Raw genomic sequence first — 19,268 nt, 5'->3', positions numbered from 1 at the left:
TCTGCGCCTTGTTGCGAACATGTCTCTGGTCCTGACCTACACTAGGAGCTGTCGCACCGTTAGAAGTGTTTTCATACTGCTGCGCGAGACCGTAGAGATAATCCCGTTCTTTCACTTCTTAACTGACCTCCTTTTCCCGCTGTTCTCCCCTTCTGCTACTGAGGCCTACATAGTGAGAAGTACCGTCACGAAAAGCTGCATCCGTGCGTTTACGGTGAGGACAGTCTGTTTTTACCGCACTTCTTCTCAGTCTTTCGCTTCGGAGATGTGCTTCTCCAGTCTCATCGCCTGCAACAGTCATCTCTTCTCCTTGTTAATAATAAGCAGCTAATAAAGGAATGCTTTTTACGGCGTTTTGCTGCCATGATGTGTCTTAAATGGCCAGGACAGGCAGGCAGGTGGCTTCATTGAAACACACCCGGATGACGATGGAAGGAAAATGCAGATGCTTCTAATGTCCCACCTGTGTACAGTTTCACCCCGGAAATGTGAATGAAGGGGCTATTGTGCTTTTTCTGATTGTGTCATGAAACTGTACAGAAAAAAATCTTTTATTATTATTATTATTGTGATAATATAATAAATGCTTTCTACAAATCAGATGTCCAGTTTCATTTATCCTCTTCTATCACCTCATAGGCTACCAGCTGGGGCTGGTCTATCGTCCTTACACAACACCGCCTCTTCGTGGTTGAATGCATACTGTACTTTACAGTTTGGTTCCACATGAATAGCAAAGACGTTCTTTGAACGATTTAAGTAGACCATTTATTTCTCCACTTCTCCAATTAAATAAAATGATTTGTTTAGTTTCTTCCCCAAATATAAAATGGGCTGTTAACGCTACAGGTCCGCCCACGCCCTCTACAAGCACGCATGGATGCATTGCCTTGGTCTGATGCATTGTGTGATTAAAAGCCTTCGTGGTCTGTACTCATCCTGACATGAATTTCAGTTCACTTTGGAATCACTGAAGGAGACTGGTTAAGCAGTCGTGCCCATTCACAGATTTTCAAGTTGTAATTGAATTTGAGGAGAGGTGCGGTGCATGGGAGCGGAAGGGAGGAGGGGCGCTGCACAGAGCAGCTGACAGGTACACGAGCTGTGCGCTGTCCGCGGTGCTGAAAGCTCCTCCGGATGCTGCCACACCGGAGATCCTCATCTCAGGTTAAACCGGAGCTCCTCTAACCTCCACCAGCTGAAGCTTATCACATAGCCCCCACTTTGATTTCTGAAAAGAAAAGAGAACATACTCCATCCAATCTTCTCATTATCTGTGTTGCTGTTTTCCGGATCTTAAAATGGCACTGCACGGATTAACATTGCGCAAGGCAGAAGAGGACTTATTTGACTGCTGTTTTGTGACTGTGAAACCAGCTCTTTCAGACTGAGCGTGTTTCCCCTCTCTCTCCATTTTCTGGCTCATCCTTCACTGGACATCAAGTTCTATTTCTGCTTAAACGAAAGAGGCGCAATATTTGGATTAATGTTTTAACAGTATGCTCTTTAATGCTGCATTTCCATTTGTCTTAGTATTGTAGGATTTTTCTAAAAAAAAAAAAAAAAAAAAAAGATCATTTGGATATGGAGCCAGGCAAGGAGAAAGCTCTCCCTACCACCAAAGAGGGGCTTAAACAAATCGCAGGAAAGGCCCTGGGTGGTCTGTACAGGTAAGAGAGAGAGAAAAAAAATCAATTATGCATTTCTTCTAAGCACAGAAATTGATATGTTCTGATAAATTAATGTAGAAAATAAGTAAATGTTAAGATGGCATGTAAAACGTACATCCGTCCTAAATATGCTTTTTTTTTCAACAAAATTATTAAATCAAAAGGGAAATCTCCTCTTTAAAGCACAAATCACGTACGGAATGCTGAAAGCAGATTCGTGTGGCCCGAATATTTAAGGATCAGATATTTCCCTGGAGGATGGTACCCTCCACCAGCAGCTGTGGGTGTTTTTAAATAATTAATGAAACAGAACGAGTCGTGACACAAGGTCGGAGGATATGTATTACCTCATGTATCCATTCGTATTAATTCAAGATCGATGAGCTTCAGATCAGTTGACTTACTATATTTTTATAACCATAAAATCTGCAATGGTACGCCTACATAAAATGTAATCCGAAGGAAAGCTGAGAAAGATGACTGACCCATCAATTAAGATTTATTGTAGGGAAGCTGGTTGTAGCAGTAAGAACTCTTCAGATATGTAAAACTGAAATATTTTTACCTTTTAACTGAAAATGTTAATTAAATCGATTGTTTTAACAATAAATATGACTTTTTGTTTAAATAAATACCAAAAATATGGAGCTTTTAAACATATTTTAAGCGACCTTTGTGCACGCACAAGTCTTCTTCGTTCATTTTGAAGGCGTACAATGGGTTGGAGTAACAGAAACGTGACTAATACCCGTAAAGAAAAAATGTAATGGAAGCATTAGCAGGCCTGATATGTCCCCGTGTGGCCTCACATTTCAGCATATTGTTTAGAAATTTTTAGATTTCCCGTGAAGAAATAAAAGTAAAAAAAATAAAAAATAAAATAAAAAAAAATCTTGCAGCATATTGACGAGCTGGAAATCAGAAAGGTAAAAATGAACCCGTCGACAGTGATGCTGATAACACTGCAATGCGGTATGAGGGTCACCCTTTTCTTCTGTTCACAGCTGTTTTTTTTTTTTTGTTGTTGTTGTTTGTTTGTTTGTTTGTTTTTTTACAACTCGAAACGAAAATAAACGGCATTTGATTTTATAAACACTGCAGGCTTTTAGGGGCCTGGGAATAGTTCAAGACATCGTGAAGGCCTGTTGTAGAAAAAGCACAATGTAAAACTGGGAGTCTGTTTTCTATAAACAGCTTTTATGATGCGTGTAAAATGAATTGCTACAAAAATTGATTCATTTTTTCATTTTTAAAAAGAAAATGACAAAAAAAGAGAGGTTCCGATAGCAAATCCCGTGCATGTTGTCTTTTGGGGAAATAAAAAAATGGTTCTTTATGTTTGATTTAACATCCAAGTCGACTGTATGCAACCTAAAAAAAGAGTATCCTGTTATATAATCGGCTTGTGGTGCAGGAGGCTTGAAAGGCGACAGCAAACAGGTGAGGCGATCGAGCTGACGGAGGATGGGAGACCCAGTGCGGACCAGGAGCGGAAAGCACCCCTGTGTGACTGCACGTGCTTCGGGCTGCCGCGCAGATACATCATCGCTATGTTGAGCGGACTCGGCTTCTGCATCTCCTTCGGTATCCGGTGTAACTTGGGTGTGGCTATCGTCAGCATGGTCAATAACAGCACAATCCATCAAAACGGCAAGATCATCATCAAAGAGGTGCCTGTAAACTCCGCCCCCCTCCACGCAGGGACCCCTTGTCTGATAGGTGATGAGGGCCAGAGCCAGTAAACCAATAGATTTTCTGTGGTTAGATACCTGCTATTAAAAGAGATTTTCAAGAGGAAAAGAAAGGAAAAGATCAATGCTTTTTAATTGAATTCCATTTTAAACAAAAGAAAATAGAATCAAATGGTGTTTGTTGTGTTTTTCTTTTTTTTTATTTATGATTTAAATTTCTTGAAAATTCGCTTATTTTCGTTATTGATTTAGCATCATATATTTTGTTAAATCATGGAAGAGTCTAATCATAAGGGCTGTTAGCCTATATCTTTATCTCCTATTACCAGCAAACATATTTTTCCATGTAGAAATTGTGCGTTTTCATTTACAATTACCGAAGGAAGTATGAACTTGAAATAATTCTGTTCATTTCTTTGTCTGAAAGAAAGCGAAATTCAACTGGGACCCAGAGACCGTGGGGATGATTCACGGGTCCTTCTTCTGGGGCTACATAGTAACTCAGATACCAGGAGGGTATATCTCTTCAAGACTGGCCGCAAACAGGTAAAAATACTTGATGATTTCTAAAAAAGAAAACAGTGAGTGGACTATTCAGAAATACGGGCGATTATAAAATGGTTACAGTCATATTTTTTTTTACTGGATTGAAGGTATAATGGTTGTGCCCGTCAGTCATATGAAGAAACCAGTCGATGAACTGGGGATTTGGCTGATGCCCGACAGGCGTGCCTTCTCGTGTTAATGAGCTCCCGTGGGGCCACCGTGTCTAATCCTTTATGTTGAGAGGCATGGTAACCGTACCAGCCAAAGCCTTGTGTGAATGCGGTTTTAAGTAGTAATGGTTGTAGAACGATTTCAATGACCAAGTAGACCATTACATTGTGTCACTGACGACTGATTAGTCAGCAAGATTTAGACAAAATAAGGGAGTAAACATGCAACTTAGAACAAAAAGTGGAAGAAACAAATAATAAAATGCCCTAAAAGAGAAACTAAATGTAAATCTATATGAATTTGGAAAATCAACATACTATAAGTCCTATATTAAAACAAGTAATTGCTGTTAAAATGTTGATTAAAGGGGAAAGTCTGAAAAGGATGCAAATCACTGAAGGGCTTTATCATGCCAAGTATCACTGACGCCTTCTGTTGTGATCAGTCCTCTCCTCACTCCCTTGGAAACTGAATAACTGCTTGATATATGAGTGTGAGAGTGTGCAGCATCCAATTAGGAGTGGTTTATCTTCATCGTGAGTGTTTATTCTTCCTTGTTCCAAATGGATTAATAATATTTTCTCTCTAGATAAGATGAGGATTTTGCCCTGATAATAATCTGACATCCCATCGTTTATCCAGAGTTTTCGGGGCTGCCATCATACTGACATCCACCCTGAACATGTTCATTCCCTCTGCTGCCCGTGTGCACTACGGATGTGTCATCTTTGTAAGGATATTACAAGGCTTGGTGGAGGTAATGATATACAATTTACACATAAGGGTTCAACATTTAAATGGCTCCAAAACAATGCCTCATTATCAACCCCAAAGCTGTATCGGACCCCTGATGAAATTGTCCTGAGATTCTGTATGTTACCATATTTTGCACAAATCCTCTGTTCACATTGAACCGTCCCGCTCTCTGTTTGAATTTGGCTGGAAAATGAGCCCCATTATGAACAAGCTCCATTCATTGTACTGTACACAGATTAATCAACAAACAACTTGAAACCTTGAATAGCGGAGCTTCTGTGTATTGGTTTGCCTCGCTGAAACAGACTCATGTTCACATAAAATACACCGAACAAAAGAGATAAAAACCACTTGATGGAGGCGGCTCCCAAAGCTCAAGAAGGGCTGTCATTTCAGGGAGAGAGATGCTATTATCAGACTGAAGGTCAGCCTCTTTTGTTATTTTGTTTAGCTGCACACTGTCATTTCAATAGCTGCACATGACCATTGAGAAAAAAAGAGCTGCCTGTGTTCTGTGGCACAACTTATTACTACAAATTAAGCATTAGCATTTTAGGGTGTCTCCCACTGCAAGACCCAGCAATTTGTGTCTATCAATAGTTGATTGTATGCCACTTAGTGTTTAATGAAGATTTAATAGGAGCAATTTAGATTTTTTTTTTCTCATGTAGTGAGGAGTCAGCTTGAATTTGCACTGACTCACACCTGAGCCATTAGTCTCTATTAGAAAGGTCAGCTCCAATGCACGTCAGTCTGTTTATTAACTGCAATTTGTTCTGTACATTTTTGACAAATCAGAAGAGACTGCATCACTCAAGCAGTAAAACAACTTGTGTTCAGTTAAAGGGTCCTTGTCAGATATTACTGTGACCGCATTGTTATTTGTCACTGTGTAGGGAGTGACTTACCCAGCCTGCCATGGAATCTGGAGTAAATGGGCTCCACCGCTGGAAAGAAGTCGTCTGGCAACCCTTTCCTTTTGTGGTATGAAATATACACTTGTAGTGTGGTTTCTGAGGAAAAGTAAGATTGGTTCAATAGTGTCAGAAAGATTTTATAACCACATTACTCCACACACTAAAATACAGGTTTAGAATTACACAATATTGTTCACTAAAATGTCTGTGCTGACCACATTTGTGAGTAACGCAGTGGGACAAGATTGTTGTCAGGATAAACAAATAGGATCACATTCTGCTTAGTCATGACAATGTGTCTTGTGCAGGATCCTATGCTGGTGCAGTGGTAGCCATGCCTCTAGCAGGGGTCCTGGTGCAGTATACAGGATGGTCCTCAGTCTTCTATGTGTATGGTGAGTGCTGTTCTAATTACACCTTAAAGTGAGACTCAACAACTCATATTTTACAGAAAAAAGGTGATATCTGATGCAATGAGCTATGCATTTTTTGAGCTACTTTGCTCATAACAATCTGTAGATAGATAGTAGTGGGTAACTGATAAAACTGGATCCCTTTGCCTTGTTTTTTTATTCTTTCATACATCTAAAGCAAATAAAATACTACCTATATTCCCAATTATAAAAGAAAAAGTTAAGATCCCCATCAGAATTTATAGTTGTGGGTTTGAACATAATTTCATGGCACACTTGGTTTGTGAAACTAACATCTTTTTCTTTTTCTTCTTATGTGTTGGTTAGGGTCTTTTGGAATAGTCTGGTACATGTTCTGGATTTTGGTGTCATACGAGAGCCCAGCGGAGCACCCCACCATCAGCGAAGAGGAGCGTCGTTACATTGAGGAGAGCATTGGCGAAAGTGCCCAGCTGATGGGTGCAATGGAAGTGAGTTCTCATTCTATGTGTCCTGGCTTGTAACACTAAAAAACAGTGTTCTGCATCCAGATAATTGTCTGTTTGTCACACGTTTTCACAGAAATTCAAGACTCCCTGGAGGAAATTTTTCTCCTCCATGCCCGTCTATGCAATTATTGTGGCCAATTTCTGCAGAAGCTGGACCTTTTATCTGCTTCTCATCAGTCAGCCTGCATACTTTGAAGAGGTTTTTGGCTTTGAGATAAGCAAGGTAAAAGAATAGAGACCTCGTAAGGCCTGTTTTTAGCCCTGAAAATGTCCTGTTATGTGAGCTTCAACGAAATCCCATCTTTTAGCTGCCTGCAAAATCATTTGTAGTAGGTACTTGGTTTAGTGCACTTTACATGTACAGCTGATATATATTCTTATTAACCATGTTCTTCCACTTTATTACAGGCGTAATAAAGCAAGAGCAAAATTTGGTTAGAGTTTAGGTTAGACATATCATCCAGGCAACAGAATACAACAGTTTTGATCTTTGCCCTCCAGTGAGAGTATAAACCATGACTCAAGCTACGCTGACAGGTGCAATTTAGGATCTGGATGAGATTCTGCTGTTACTGAGCTGAATTATGACTCCATAGAGTCAGAGGTTGAAACTCCTGATTGAAAGGGACATTTGTTCTCAGACTGTTATGACAGTTTCTTTATAGCTGTCACAGTTCAGCTTCAGACAAGTGTTTGATGGTTTCTCAGGTTGGAGCGCTGTCAGCTCTCCCTCACTTGGTCATGACCATCATCGTGCCTTTAGGAGGCCAGTTAGCAGACTACCTGCGGAGCAACAACATCATGTCTACCACTATGGTCCGCAAAATCATGAACTGTGGAGGTAAGGCTTTAGTCACCAGACTTCTATCTGTTCAAAATGACATGAGTATTTCTCATCAGGTAATTTGTTATCCTGTTAGGGTTTGGCATGGAGGCAACTCTCTTATTGGTGGTCGGTTACTCTCACAGTAAAGGGGTGGCCATCTCTTTTCTAGTCCTGGCGGTAGGCTTTAGTGGTTTTGCAATATCAGGTGAGTTTTAAAATAATGGATTTTTGTTAGAATATCCAGTGTATATTCAATAGTGCACCAAGCTCAGGAACTTTACCCTTTTTGCTGCAGGTTTTAACGTGAACCATTTAGACATCGCTCCTCGCTATGCCAGCATCCTCATGGGCATTTCCAACGGTGTTGGTACCTTATCAGGCATGGTCTGCCCACTCATAGTGGGGGCAATGACAAAGAACAAGGTGAGTCTTTTCTGATGGGAATGTTAGTATAATGATTTAAAGTTACTAAAAGTTTAAGTTAAAAGTTATTTATTTATTTATTTCGTTAAAATCCACATTAACTTGTTATTTAGGTATGCTTAAAAATTCATTAAGGAGAATAAACCACTTTAACAATTAATGATTGGAAGTATGTAAACCTCTGGGATCATCAGTTTATTTGAAATTAAATAAGATGTTTAAATAAATGAGACGACAGTCAGGTGTGAGCTGGTGACTGTGTTTAAGTTAAGAAAATATGTCATTAAGGTTGATCTTCAAACTATGTTTGTTAAAGTTTGTTATGACCTAAACAAGGGAGATTTCTGAGGAGCTCATAAAAATACTGTGGATGCTCATCAGGCTTAAAACAGTTTGGATTTGACCAAATTAGAGTCAAACAAACAGTGTACAAGGTGAGGAGATTTAAGAGTACTGTTATCTTCTCCAGGTCCTTGTCTGAAGAAGCGAAGGCCTCTCATGCTGGCTAATTTTACTGCTCTCCAAAAACATGATTGCTGCTGGTCTGCAGTTTGTTAAAGATCACATGCACAAACCAGAATGATGTTAGAGAAATGTTTTGTAGATAGATTATATCATTTTGTTAAATATGTGAAAAAAAACAACCTCCTCCACCCCCAAACTTTATCTTATCTGTGAAACATTTTTGTGGTACTATCAGAGTTTGGAATTGTTTTGCATCTAAACAAGGGGGGCATGTTGACCAAATTGATGTTGTGTAGCACATATAAAAACAATTAGGACAGCATATACTGAAATGAAAAACATAGGGTTTAACAGCCAATGAATGACAAAGTGTTGTAAAACTTAAACTTAAAAACGGGAAGTTGAAGGCTGCTGCACATGCAGGTGAAATGACCCATTTTCTTTTGTATTTGAGCCTCAATATCAGAGTAACTACAAGAAAATGATCTGAAGATTTGCATAATCTAGAAGGCATGGTTTTAGGATGTCAAAAAGATACAAAGGGGTCAGATTAGCCCTTTATTGTCTCATAAGTCAGTAATAAAACCTTTAAATCAATCCTAAAAGAAGTGAAGGGAAGCAAGTACTGTGGAGATGTTGGCTGGCTTAGTGGGAAGAGTGGTCGTCTTGTATCCTGAGGGTTGCCGGTTTTTCAGTCGGCCTGTCAAGCTCATGTCGAGGTGTCCCTGAGCAAAACACCGAACCCCAAATTGCTCCTGATGGGTCGTAGTTAGCTTCTTGCATGGCAGCTTCTGCCATCAGTGTGTGAATGTGTGTGTGAATGCATTAATGTATATTGTAAAGAGCTTTGGGTAAAAGTGCTATATAAATACAGACCTTTTACCATAACAATTACATGCTTTCATTGAATAAGCTGTAGTATTCTGGACCAACTGCAACTATAAGAGGGAGGCTTGGCTTACATTACTGTTGAGGGCATTATAGATGTGCATGTGGCAAAGGCAGCAATTAGACTTCCAAAATCAATAAACAATTAAAAGGATTTGACTTTAGGTAGAAACCTCAGTCTACAGAAACCATTTTAACCACTGAGTTTACCTGTGTATTGAATTTGAAACCAGTATCAAATATCACACCCAGTTTTCATGTTAATCTGTGAGTTTTCATGTAAGGCCTTTTTACATCATGTCACCCGGATCCATATAAAAACACTGCAGCACTGCTGATGCTCTGCTGCAGCACATGTCATCTATCCAAGAAGTGTGAAGTTGGTGTTTTGTAAGGATTATGTCAAAGTCCTGACCATAATCAAAATGAAATGAAATGTGTGGAAAGACTTGAACTGAGAAGCTCATGTGAAGAAATCCACCAACAGAAATGTATCTAAACTAAACTGATCAATCAGTTATTAGGAACATTAAGCTGAAGTAATTGTTGCACAAAGGGGGTCACACACGTTACTGTGTGACTGTGTGTGTAATGTTATGAAGCTTTTACAAGGTCACTCAGTCTGACTACCATTCTTTCTGTTCCTAGACCCGAGAAGAATGGCAGTATGTCTTCCTCATTGCCTCCCTTGTGCATTACGGAGGAGTGGTGTTTTATGGAATCTTTGCATCTGGGGAGAAGCAGCCATGGGCAGACCCTGAAGAAACCAGCGAAGAAAAGTGTGGCTTTATAGATGAGGATGAGCTGGCCGAGGAGACAGGCGACATCACACAGAGCTATGGAGCGATGGGCGGTCCAGCTAAAAGCTATGGAGCCACAGGACAGCTCAATGGTGGGTGGGTACAGGACTGGGATAAGACAGAGGAATATGTTCAGGAGCCAGCAGGAAAGATGTATGCTCAGCGTGGCTATTCTTAAACCATACAGTTGCGGTGAGTCTGCTGAAAAAACAAAAGACTCTCCTTCACAGATTGCACAAAGAAGCATTATATCAGATATTTAAAATCCATTTTGTGTGTTCAAGTAGTTTCAAATGAAAATGTAAAGAAAAGTTAAATGCAATGCAGAACAATCCTCATTAGATTCTCATGTTTTTCATCACATCTGCATACCGTAGGGCTTCACTATACTCACAGATAGTAACTGCAAAGAAAACTGCAGACATGCGGTCTGCTTAGGCGACCAAACCTCATTGAACTACTTGAACAACATGAGCCAGATAACACTGCATTTGACCATCGCATAGGGTCTTTTTCTGACATACCACTCTGATTGCACTGAAACTCTTAAGTGTTCTAAAAAACAAGATTCTATTCTGTTTCTCAAATGTGTTTTATGTACTGTATATACCTGTATACTGTTTCTGTGAGACTATTGTGGATTTTGGGTCGTTGATCTGTGTTAACATTAATATAAAAGGCCATATTTTTCATGGACAGTACCTCTTCAGGGAGATGTCTGCTTGCAAAAAAGGTCTTCTTCTTCTTGAGTGAGGCCTACAATAACATTATAAGACAAAAATAGTGTGAGTGAAATTGAACCGTAGAGTTTTAGTGTGTGTTTGTTGCATGAATTTGCTCAGATTAATGTTTCAGATGCAGCCGCCTCACAGTCACTGATAGTCCTCATCCAGCCAACTGCTTTCTTCTTAGATAAGTGTCTTCTGCCATAATGGATAATAAGATGGGTTTTCATTATCAGGTTCAAGTTGTAATGTGAGACAAATAAAAAAGAACACACATATATATATTTAAAAAAGAGTTTTAAGGGCAACCATGCAGAAGACATTGTTTATTGATGTTTGGTGTGCACTGCAATAAATTCTGTGTACCAGCTACCACCCATCACATTCTGTTCTGTAACGTAAAAATAGCTTGCTGTATCTAACTGTACTTGTTTTGGAGTCATGTGATGATCAACATTTAGGTGTGTGTTTTTAACAATTTCCTGGTGTCTGGAGAATCCAGCTTTAGTGCTCATGATGCAGGAGATGTTGCATTTTGACAGTGAGGAATCCAGTGCTACATGCGAACAACTAAGTTATTTATGATCTCTTAGTGTTCCTTGGCTGTCATCATGGCACTTCACCGACACATTGATATTATCACCTTTGAGTGCACCACATGAATTAATAGATGGCTCTTCCACTTGACTTCATTTGCTGTTGAAACACTTTTCTTCATTTGCTGTATGAAATCTGCAAGGATGTTTAAGATATATGAATATTTAAGAATGTTTATGATGACCAAAAGATGCTATAATTGGCTTTGTGCCTGAAGGTTATGTAAACAGATAAATGTGATTTTATGGCTTCTAATATTGTGTTTAATGAAGAGGTATGTTGATGTCAAAAAGTGTTATAAAAAAAGTCATATCATTTTATAAAAAAGATAACCAAAAAGCCACATCTTGTCATTGTTATCTTGTTTGTTGTTTTGTGATTTACTGTAGACCTCACAGACTGAATGTAGACTAGTTAATCAGTTAATAACCTTCTTCAAGCGCCCTCTGCTTTCTCCATGTTTCTCATTAATAAATCAATGGAAGAGGTGTTTGGAGAGCAGGAGAGATTACTGGACCCTGTCGCCCAATAAGAACAGTAATGTTAATGCTATTACAGTTTACACTCCTGCAAACTCCTACAAACAAGGAACACTGTCTCTGGAAAGACCTCTGACTTTAATATGCAGTGAAGAAGCTGCTGCTGAGTTGTCAGGTTGGTGTATAAAAGTGTGATGAAGTGATGAATCCATTTATATCATTTATATATTTATATATATATATATATATATATATATATATTATATAAGGTGAAGAATCAGTCTTTGGTGTCAATGCATCTGAGGTCAACACTGTTCGTGTAACACATGCAGTTATTGATCCAGCTTCCTCATCAATTCCAGTCAAATGACAAATCAATACTGTTTAACTCTAGACGCCCTGACATTTCAAAACTTAAATCAAATGATCCTATAGAAAGTTTAAATTTAAATAAAACTGAGTAGTTAACTTCGTAATTTTAACAAAAAAAATCATCTGAAAACACAGGAATAATAAAAGTGATCAGAATGAACAGGGGCAACCAAATGAAAAACACTAACAGATTGTTCTGAATGTATTCAGTCCTCTTCAAGCTTTGCATGCTCTTAATATAAACATTTAGTGACTACAATTGGCACCTTTGCTATCAGTCTGAACTCAACAACCCTTAATTTTAATGTGGAAGCACATTGTGACTAAATTTTGGAAATCTATTTATATAAAAATTCCAGTTTTAAGCCTGAATTAAATAAATTGTTCAACTCTATTTACAAATATCTTTCATGTATGTTTTAAGTATTTCTCTCTGGGATAAATAAAGTAGTTTTCATTTATTCTTTCTTTTATTATGCAGGTACAGTGTGTAACTGAAAGGCCCTTCTGGAGATAAATGTTGGGGGTGAGCTAAGGCTATGAAGGCTATTAAAACCTCCAATGGAATAGTGCACAAATGTGCTTGGGGTCTGAATACTTCCTGAAGCAACTGAACTTACATCGAGCTTTCAAATACACTGAGAATATTGTTGGTACAAGTACTTGAAAAGTAAACAAATACCATCAAATAACTAAAAAAAAAAAAAATACGTAACTTCTGCATTTATGCTGCATGTCCAGCACATCACTGAGAAAAACAGTAATCCATCACATGCCTCATAAAAGCATGATGGTGTGTTAGTATGGCTTCTACAGATGTTATGACTCACTACAGCTTTCAGCCTCTGCAGGAGGGACTGAGTTGTGTGAAGCAGATACTAAATATGAGAGCAGTGTATGAATCTATCATTTAGTCAGACAAGCTCATTGAAAGGCTTCATTAAACATGATGTCCATGTGACTAATCCATTATAAGTGTAAGTTTTCCTTTGTGCGCTGATTACAGTGCAGCGTGAATATGTACTGCAGAAAACAGCTGCAGCTTCTAGCATAAATAAACATAAAACTTTGTATCTGCTCTTGTATTTAAGTGAAATGTAGACAGGAATGAAGCCTGTGTGGGTGGGGGTTTAAGGTGTTGACCACTGGATTTCTGAGCATGATGGGCAGTCTGAGTGCAGCATCCTTCTCCTGTGTTGACTGATGGTTGGATCACAGGGAGCAGCTCCATGTCTGAATCATCCCCAGTAGCAGCATTGACAGCAATTAGAATAACTCTCAGTTTCTCTTCTGATTATTTGTCCAGCTGAGGAGAGCAGCCATTAACGGCTCACCGCTGCCTGCCTTTCAGTGTGCATGTTAATTTGACAGGAAACACAACTGTGTCACCACTCATGTGGAACATGTTTTCTCATGCCTAACCAGCCAGAGTGGTCATGGCTGTTACACCTGTGACATGCCTGTTAGGACGCACAGTAAATCAGCAGAATCTGTCAATATTTAGAGGTGAAACTCTCTTTGCACTCGCCTGCTTGCAACACTGACTCTTTATTTTTTCTGCAGCTCAGGCTTAGTCATTGCGGTGTTTGTCTGGTTGTGTAGTCTGAGGACGAGTGAAGGGGGAGTGAGGAATTGTCAGTCAGTGGGGCAGGTGCACTTTAGCTCCTCTGGGACTGTAATGGGATGAGGCCCAGCCAGAATGAGTGTTTGATGACAGGGTTGCACACTTCCCTTGAGATTTTGCCTGCATACAATTATCCTCCTGATCCCTCCTCCAAATGTCCACACCATATCCCACTCACTGCTGCCTCAATATCCTTTAATTTCCATGTAAAATCCTGCTCCATTATATGCTAAAAGATCTAGTAATTATAACCCTACGTTTCACAGCGACATTGAAGTAATTACTATTTTATGACAACCTCCTGCATGACAATACACTGCTTCAGGGTAAATGAGTTTGCACACACCTCCTTCCCCTCCCTTGTTAATGGCTTTATTAATGGAGAGCCAGCCAGCCCAAATTGGTTTTACATAAAATAACATCATAAATCACTGCTTTCCATCCACTACAACACATGTGCAAAATTAAATAACTATTCTAAAAACATTGCTGTTTCCAAACTTCTTTGTTCTCTTTTTTTTTTTTTGTTTTGAAATGAGATTCTGCTAAGGATGCTCAGCCATACAGCATGCACACACACACAAAAAAAACGCCTTCTGTGATATGCAAATGATGCCCAAATCTTCATCCTGCTCAGTTCCCAATAACAATAAGGACTGTGTGCTATCCACACATTCATCTGCATTTACTTCCCAGTCCACTTAAACATTTGTTAACACCACTCCAGCTTTTACATCCCCCTCTGTGACAAGGTGGTGATGTTTTCTGTGAGCCATTGTATTCAGAGATGCAGAAAATAGGAACTTCTTCTTCAGAAGAAGAAGATTGCTGCATCCAACTGTTTTTCCTCCACAAAACCTGTTTCTTCAATTGCATGTGATGTAATCCGTCAGAGGTCTGCTTCCCCTCCCCCATATCAGATTACACTGACACCCTCATACAGCTCATATCACACACAGAGACAAAGGATGATAAGATTTAACATGATACTGTAAGGGCTGGCAAAGCATTACTAGCTCTGATAGTTATCTGAATCAAATAAGATTAATAGAATATTTCAGTTTTGATTTTGTGCTTTGATATTCTGCTCAATATTTTTCTTTTACAAAAAAATGTAGCCAGCTCATTATTTCAGGATCATGTTTGTTAAGTAATTAGCTTGCAATTATTTACCATTATAACAAGTTCTTTGAATCCGTTAGTGATGTCTTGTTTTGTCTGAACCCTAAAACAGCTGCAAAACACTGATTGCTTCATTTTTTATAACATTTTAATATAATAACCTTTAAAAAAAAGTTAGAAATAGGAAATTTGGCTTAAAGATTATCTATATTTATTTTCCCTTGACTATTTTCTTTATTTTAACCTTTCAGGTTTATCAACACTTTATCGACTGCAGGATATCTCTCATTCTCTCCTTAAAACCTGAAAATGCTTCTGCATACACAGCAGCTCCCTGTAAATTCTGACAGCGCAGATTTTAGAAAGTCATGCAGTCAACAGTGTGGCTACTTTCCTTGCAAGCTGCAATATTTATCAGATATAGCAACACACATTTACATGTTGATCTCTTTTTTTCCATAACCCACATTATAACATTTCAGTGCCTCAGTGCATGCTACATGATAATCATCTGCATACTCTGAGTGGGACACAGGTGTGCACAGGGGTCCGCCTGCCACAGTGATCAGTCACTGGGGCCACATAAGGGCCAAGCTGGAGCGGCTTAGGCACGTGCCGAGGGAGGGCTCTAGTCTGACTCACCCACCCCCTCCAAGGACTCCCTATTCACACCACCAGATGGTGGCTGGATCTGAGTTTTAATGAATGTTATCCTTCATGACCCTTTAGGAGGCGCAGAACAGCAGTTCCCCTCCTCAGCATGTCTCACTGCAGTTGTTCCACCCCACACTGACAGAGAACAATATGACACTGGATGGTATATCAGCTGAAGGGGCTAAAATGTGGAAGGAGTAAAAAACAGAATGCTGCAGTTATTATTTAACATCTAAATATGTTATTTTCTTGTTAGAGGTGGAGTTTTACTAGACTGAAATGCTAAACATTTACTAAATACATAGATGTGTAGCATCAGAAGCGACTAGAAGTCTGAAGTTCATCAGTCTCACTATAAAAAATTGTCTGCAAAGTAAAAATCATCTAAATTTATACATGAATACATTTTTGGTAACAGTAATAGATGTTCCTATTTTCTTTCTGATTTATGTAAAGACTTCAAAACAATTAGTTTTAACAAATATAGATACCAGCAGAGAACTAAATTATCATCTTGCATTTCTTGTGGGCTTCTTGGAGTCACACATTAACACATCTGAGTCATCGCCATGGTTGCACACCTGCTCTGCCAATTATGCGTTAACGCTATGAATAAGAGTGTGAATCTTATAAAATCTTAAATATAGCTTTTGTTTTAAATATAATACAGTGCAATAATTAAATTAATCTGAATATATCTTCAGAATAGAAGTGCTCGAACTGACTCAGCCACAGCGGGTTTACATCCATCCTGACATGCTTTTTTTATTGGTTGAAAATAAATTGGTTGTGTACAAGCCGCCCTTTATTCACTGACCCTTGTCTGTCTCTACGTGGATTGCTTTCACGGTGTGTTAAATGAGCCGTGGCTGTGTTGGTGTTTCCCTCCACACGGCAGCCAGGGCTCTAATCTGCTGTCTGACAGAGACATGCCACAAACCAGCTATTGTGATTGGTCTGATTTAAGATGCTTGATCTGACTAATTGATCCCTCCCCACAGAGGTGATCTGACACATGAGCGAGGCCTGCGATGTGTGAATTGGCTGTTGAGTTACATAAATGGCAATATGCCAATTAAAATGTACAGGTTTAGATCAAAGCTCAAAGCTTATTGGTAAATATGAGAGAAACTAAAAATCACTTTATCCTTAAATCTCCAAAGAACATCTATACGTATTAGAAAATACACTGCCTAAAAATGACTTTCAACATATTTCAGTCAGATCATGTGCTGCCTTTGCTCATAAGGAAGCATGTAATGTCACCATCAATCAAAATCCAGTGAGCTGGGCAAATTATCCACCCTGATAATAAATAAATAAAAATTAAACCCATAATCTCACAAGGAAAATAAATGACAAAAATAATATGAAAGCAAAAGAATTGAGTGTTTAATATTTAAAGTCTTACCAGAGCCACAAAATGGAAATGGTCATTCATTTTCCATACAGAACATACAGGTCTTTTATATACAATGAAAAAGATCAGTCTGTAAAACACAAACATATTCAGAGATGCTTTGATATTAATGCTAATAAACAATACTTAGTTATTCCTCTGTTATAAATATTACAAAAGGAAAAAAGTTCTTAAATGTTGCCTTAACTCATGAAACAGTGAATAAGCTCACATTAAATCTAGATTTTAACTGTCTAAGTTATAACTGCAACACCTTGAAGTAAAGAATATTATGACCATATCCATAAAAAATATGAAAACTTTTACTTGTTTATCATTTCTTTTTATATAAAAAAAATATTGGACACAAATAGTGAACATGCATCTGTTATCATGGTCTCAAGAAGCCTCAAAACTGACAGTCACTTGCTTAATTCTGACAAAAGGTCTCCCCACACACTCAAACCTCTTACATCAAAGTCTCCATCAGAAATCTTCAAAGCATTTAGCTCATCTTCTGTACTCCTCTTCAAAGAAGGACAGGCCTCAAACAACGCCAAAAAATGCTCAGCCATCTTCTGGAAGGACACTGTGGAGGTTGTGCCAGTTTGAACCCATTCACCGTCACTTATACTGTACTCCATCTCTGAGGCACACTTTTTCAGCACACAATAGTATGCATCTCTAAATTTCTTATGTCTTTTTGAAAGATCTTTAAGAAGTGTAGAAGGAAGCATAGAACACATGTGTTGCAGCACACTGTGTTGATTCTGAAGCCAGTCCAAGAGAAAACCTTGTGAAGAAGTTTGTGCAGCAAAGTCTTCAGTTGTTAGCAGTGCTGAAGCAATGACTAGACTAAAATGTGGTGCTGCTCCTTCAAATAACTGGTGGAGTGAGTATAAAAAATCCTCTGCTTGGCTGAGGTCATTGCCTTGGCTCAGCAGGGCATCCAACTTCTTCATAAGCATCTCCCCCTGCATCTCAGCATCAACACCAACAGCTGAAAGGCTTGAAAGGGGACGCAGGACTTTACAAACTGATTTGCATTGAACAATGTGGCTGCAGAAGCCTGTGATATCCTCATACTCATTGTCCATAACGTTAACTGGGATCTTTTTGTCAAAGAGTATCTTCATGATGGTGCTGGGCAAGTTGGGATTGTTCAACAACCCGACGAGCAACAAGTGCTGGAAGCGGGGAAGGTCCGAAAAGGAAACATCAGAATATCCAGGGATAACATCTCGCAGATTTCGATTCGTGATGTGTAGCTGATTCTCCATGACTCCTCTTATGGCGGGGTTATTGTGAAACCTGGAATAGATGTGCTCGCAGTACTTGGCCCAGTGAAATGCTCTGGACAGAGTTTGCTCATCCCACTGCTTCACCATGCCACTGTGAGCTGCCACAGCCAGTAGCTCCACCGTGCTAACAAAATTTTTTAGCACCGCCTCCATGTGGCGCTCTCTGCATTCAGAGTTAAGACTCTGGTCTCCGGAGTTTAGCACCAGCTGAAGGACAAAACATAAACCACCTAAATATTCACCCAAATCTTCCGTACGTCTTAGAATCTGCTGTACTTTTACTGCGACACTTAGCGGGTTAGCTACAAGTTGGCAAGAGCAGAGAAGTTAGTGGATAAAGATAGTAAACAGAACTTCCGGTAGCAGATTTCAAAATAAATTTTAGTTTTAAGAGAGGTGGTCTTAAGCAACCCCTAAAAAGTGTAACAAAAGCTGGACATAATACATTAACGTTCATAAATGTGTATATTAAACTCACTTGTCTCTGGAGATATCCACCGCTCGGGAGTTCCGGTTAGGTTTGCGCCGCTTCACTGCGCATGCGTTGCCGAATGGCGAAATTTAAGTAGACACGAACCCTACTTCCCCCCAAAACAAGACGATATAATAATAATAATAGTAATAATAATAATAATAATAATAATAATGATGATGATGATGATGATGATGATGATAATAAAACAATATTAATAATTAAACATCAATGCTCGCTTTCTCTCTCCGTTTCGTTTATATTTATTTTCTTACATAAATACATTTTCATGTAGGAAATGTTATCACGAAAAGTGGGGACCTAAACTGCATTTTTCTTTCTTTCTTTTTTCTCTTAGACAATACAACATGATTTATGTACTTGAGATTATATTCTTTGACAGTCACGTACACCTTATTTAATTTTCTACTACTACATAATGTTATTATAGTAGCTTATGCACAGCAGA

At 38.8% G+C, this 19,268-nt stretch overlaps 2 protein-coding genes across 2 annotated transcripts; one reads left to right on the top strand and one right to left on the bottom strand.

The window, feature by feature from the left end:
- The first annotated feature begins 917 nt into the window (after positions 1–917).
- Positions 918–11,719, top strand: slc17a6a (solute carrier family 17 member 6a). Its single transcript, XM_041997499.1, has 12 exons — positions 918–1,670; positions 3,085–3,340; positions 3,789–3,907; positions 4,721–4,835; positions 5,731–5,818; positions 6,060–6,146; positions 6,492–6,634; positions 6,726–6,875; positions 7,361–7,493; positions 7,573–7,683; positions 7,774–7,901; positions 9,903–11,719. Exons 1-12 carry the CDS (start codon positions 1,585–1,587, stop codon positions 10,230–10,232), a joined length of 1,746 nt encoding a protein of 581 aa, XP_041853433.1. The 5' UTR covers positions 918–1,584; the 3' UTR covers positions 10,233–11,719.
- A 5,278-nt stretch (positions 11,720–16,997) lies between these two features.
- On the bottom strand, positions 16,998–18,864 carry fancf (FA complementation group F). Its single transcript, XM_041997501.1, has 2 exons — positions 18,806–18,864; positions 16,998–18,534 (listed from the first exon to the last, which is right to left on the bottom strand). The coding sequence occupies exon 2, from the start codon at positions 18,478–18,480 to the stop codon at positions 17,449–17,451; it is 1,032 nt and encodes a 343-aa protein (XP_041853435.1). The 5' UTR covers positions 18,481–18,534; positions 18,806–18,864; the 3' UTR covers positions 16,998–17,448.
- Between the last annotated feature and the right edge of the window lie 404 nt (positions 18,865–19,268).

This window comes from Melanotaenia boesemani, chromosome 10 (genome assembly GCF_017639745.1).
Source record: "Melanotaenia boesemani isolate fMelBoe1 chromosome 10, fMelBoe1.pri, whole genome shotgun sequence".
Classification (NCBI taxonomy): domain Eukaryota; kingdom Metazoa; phylum Chordata; class Actinopteri; order Atheriniformes; family Melanotaeniidae; genus Melanotaenia; species Melanotaenia boesemani.
The sequence above is the reverse complement of the archived record's forward strand: the minus strand, read 5'-3'. Positions and strand labels throughout refer to the sequence as shown.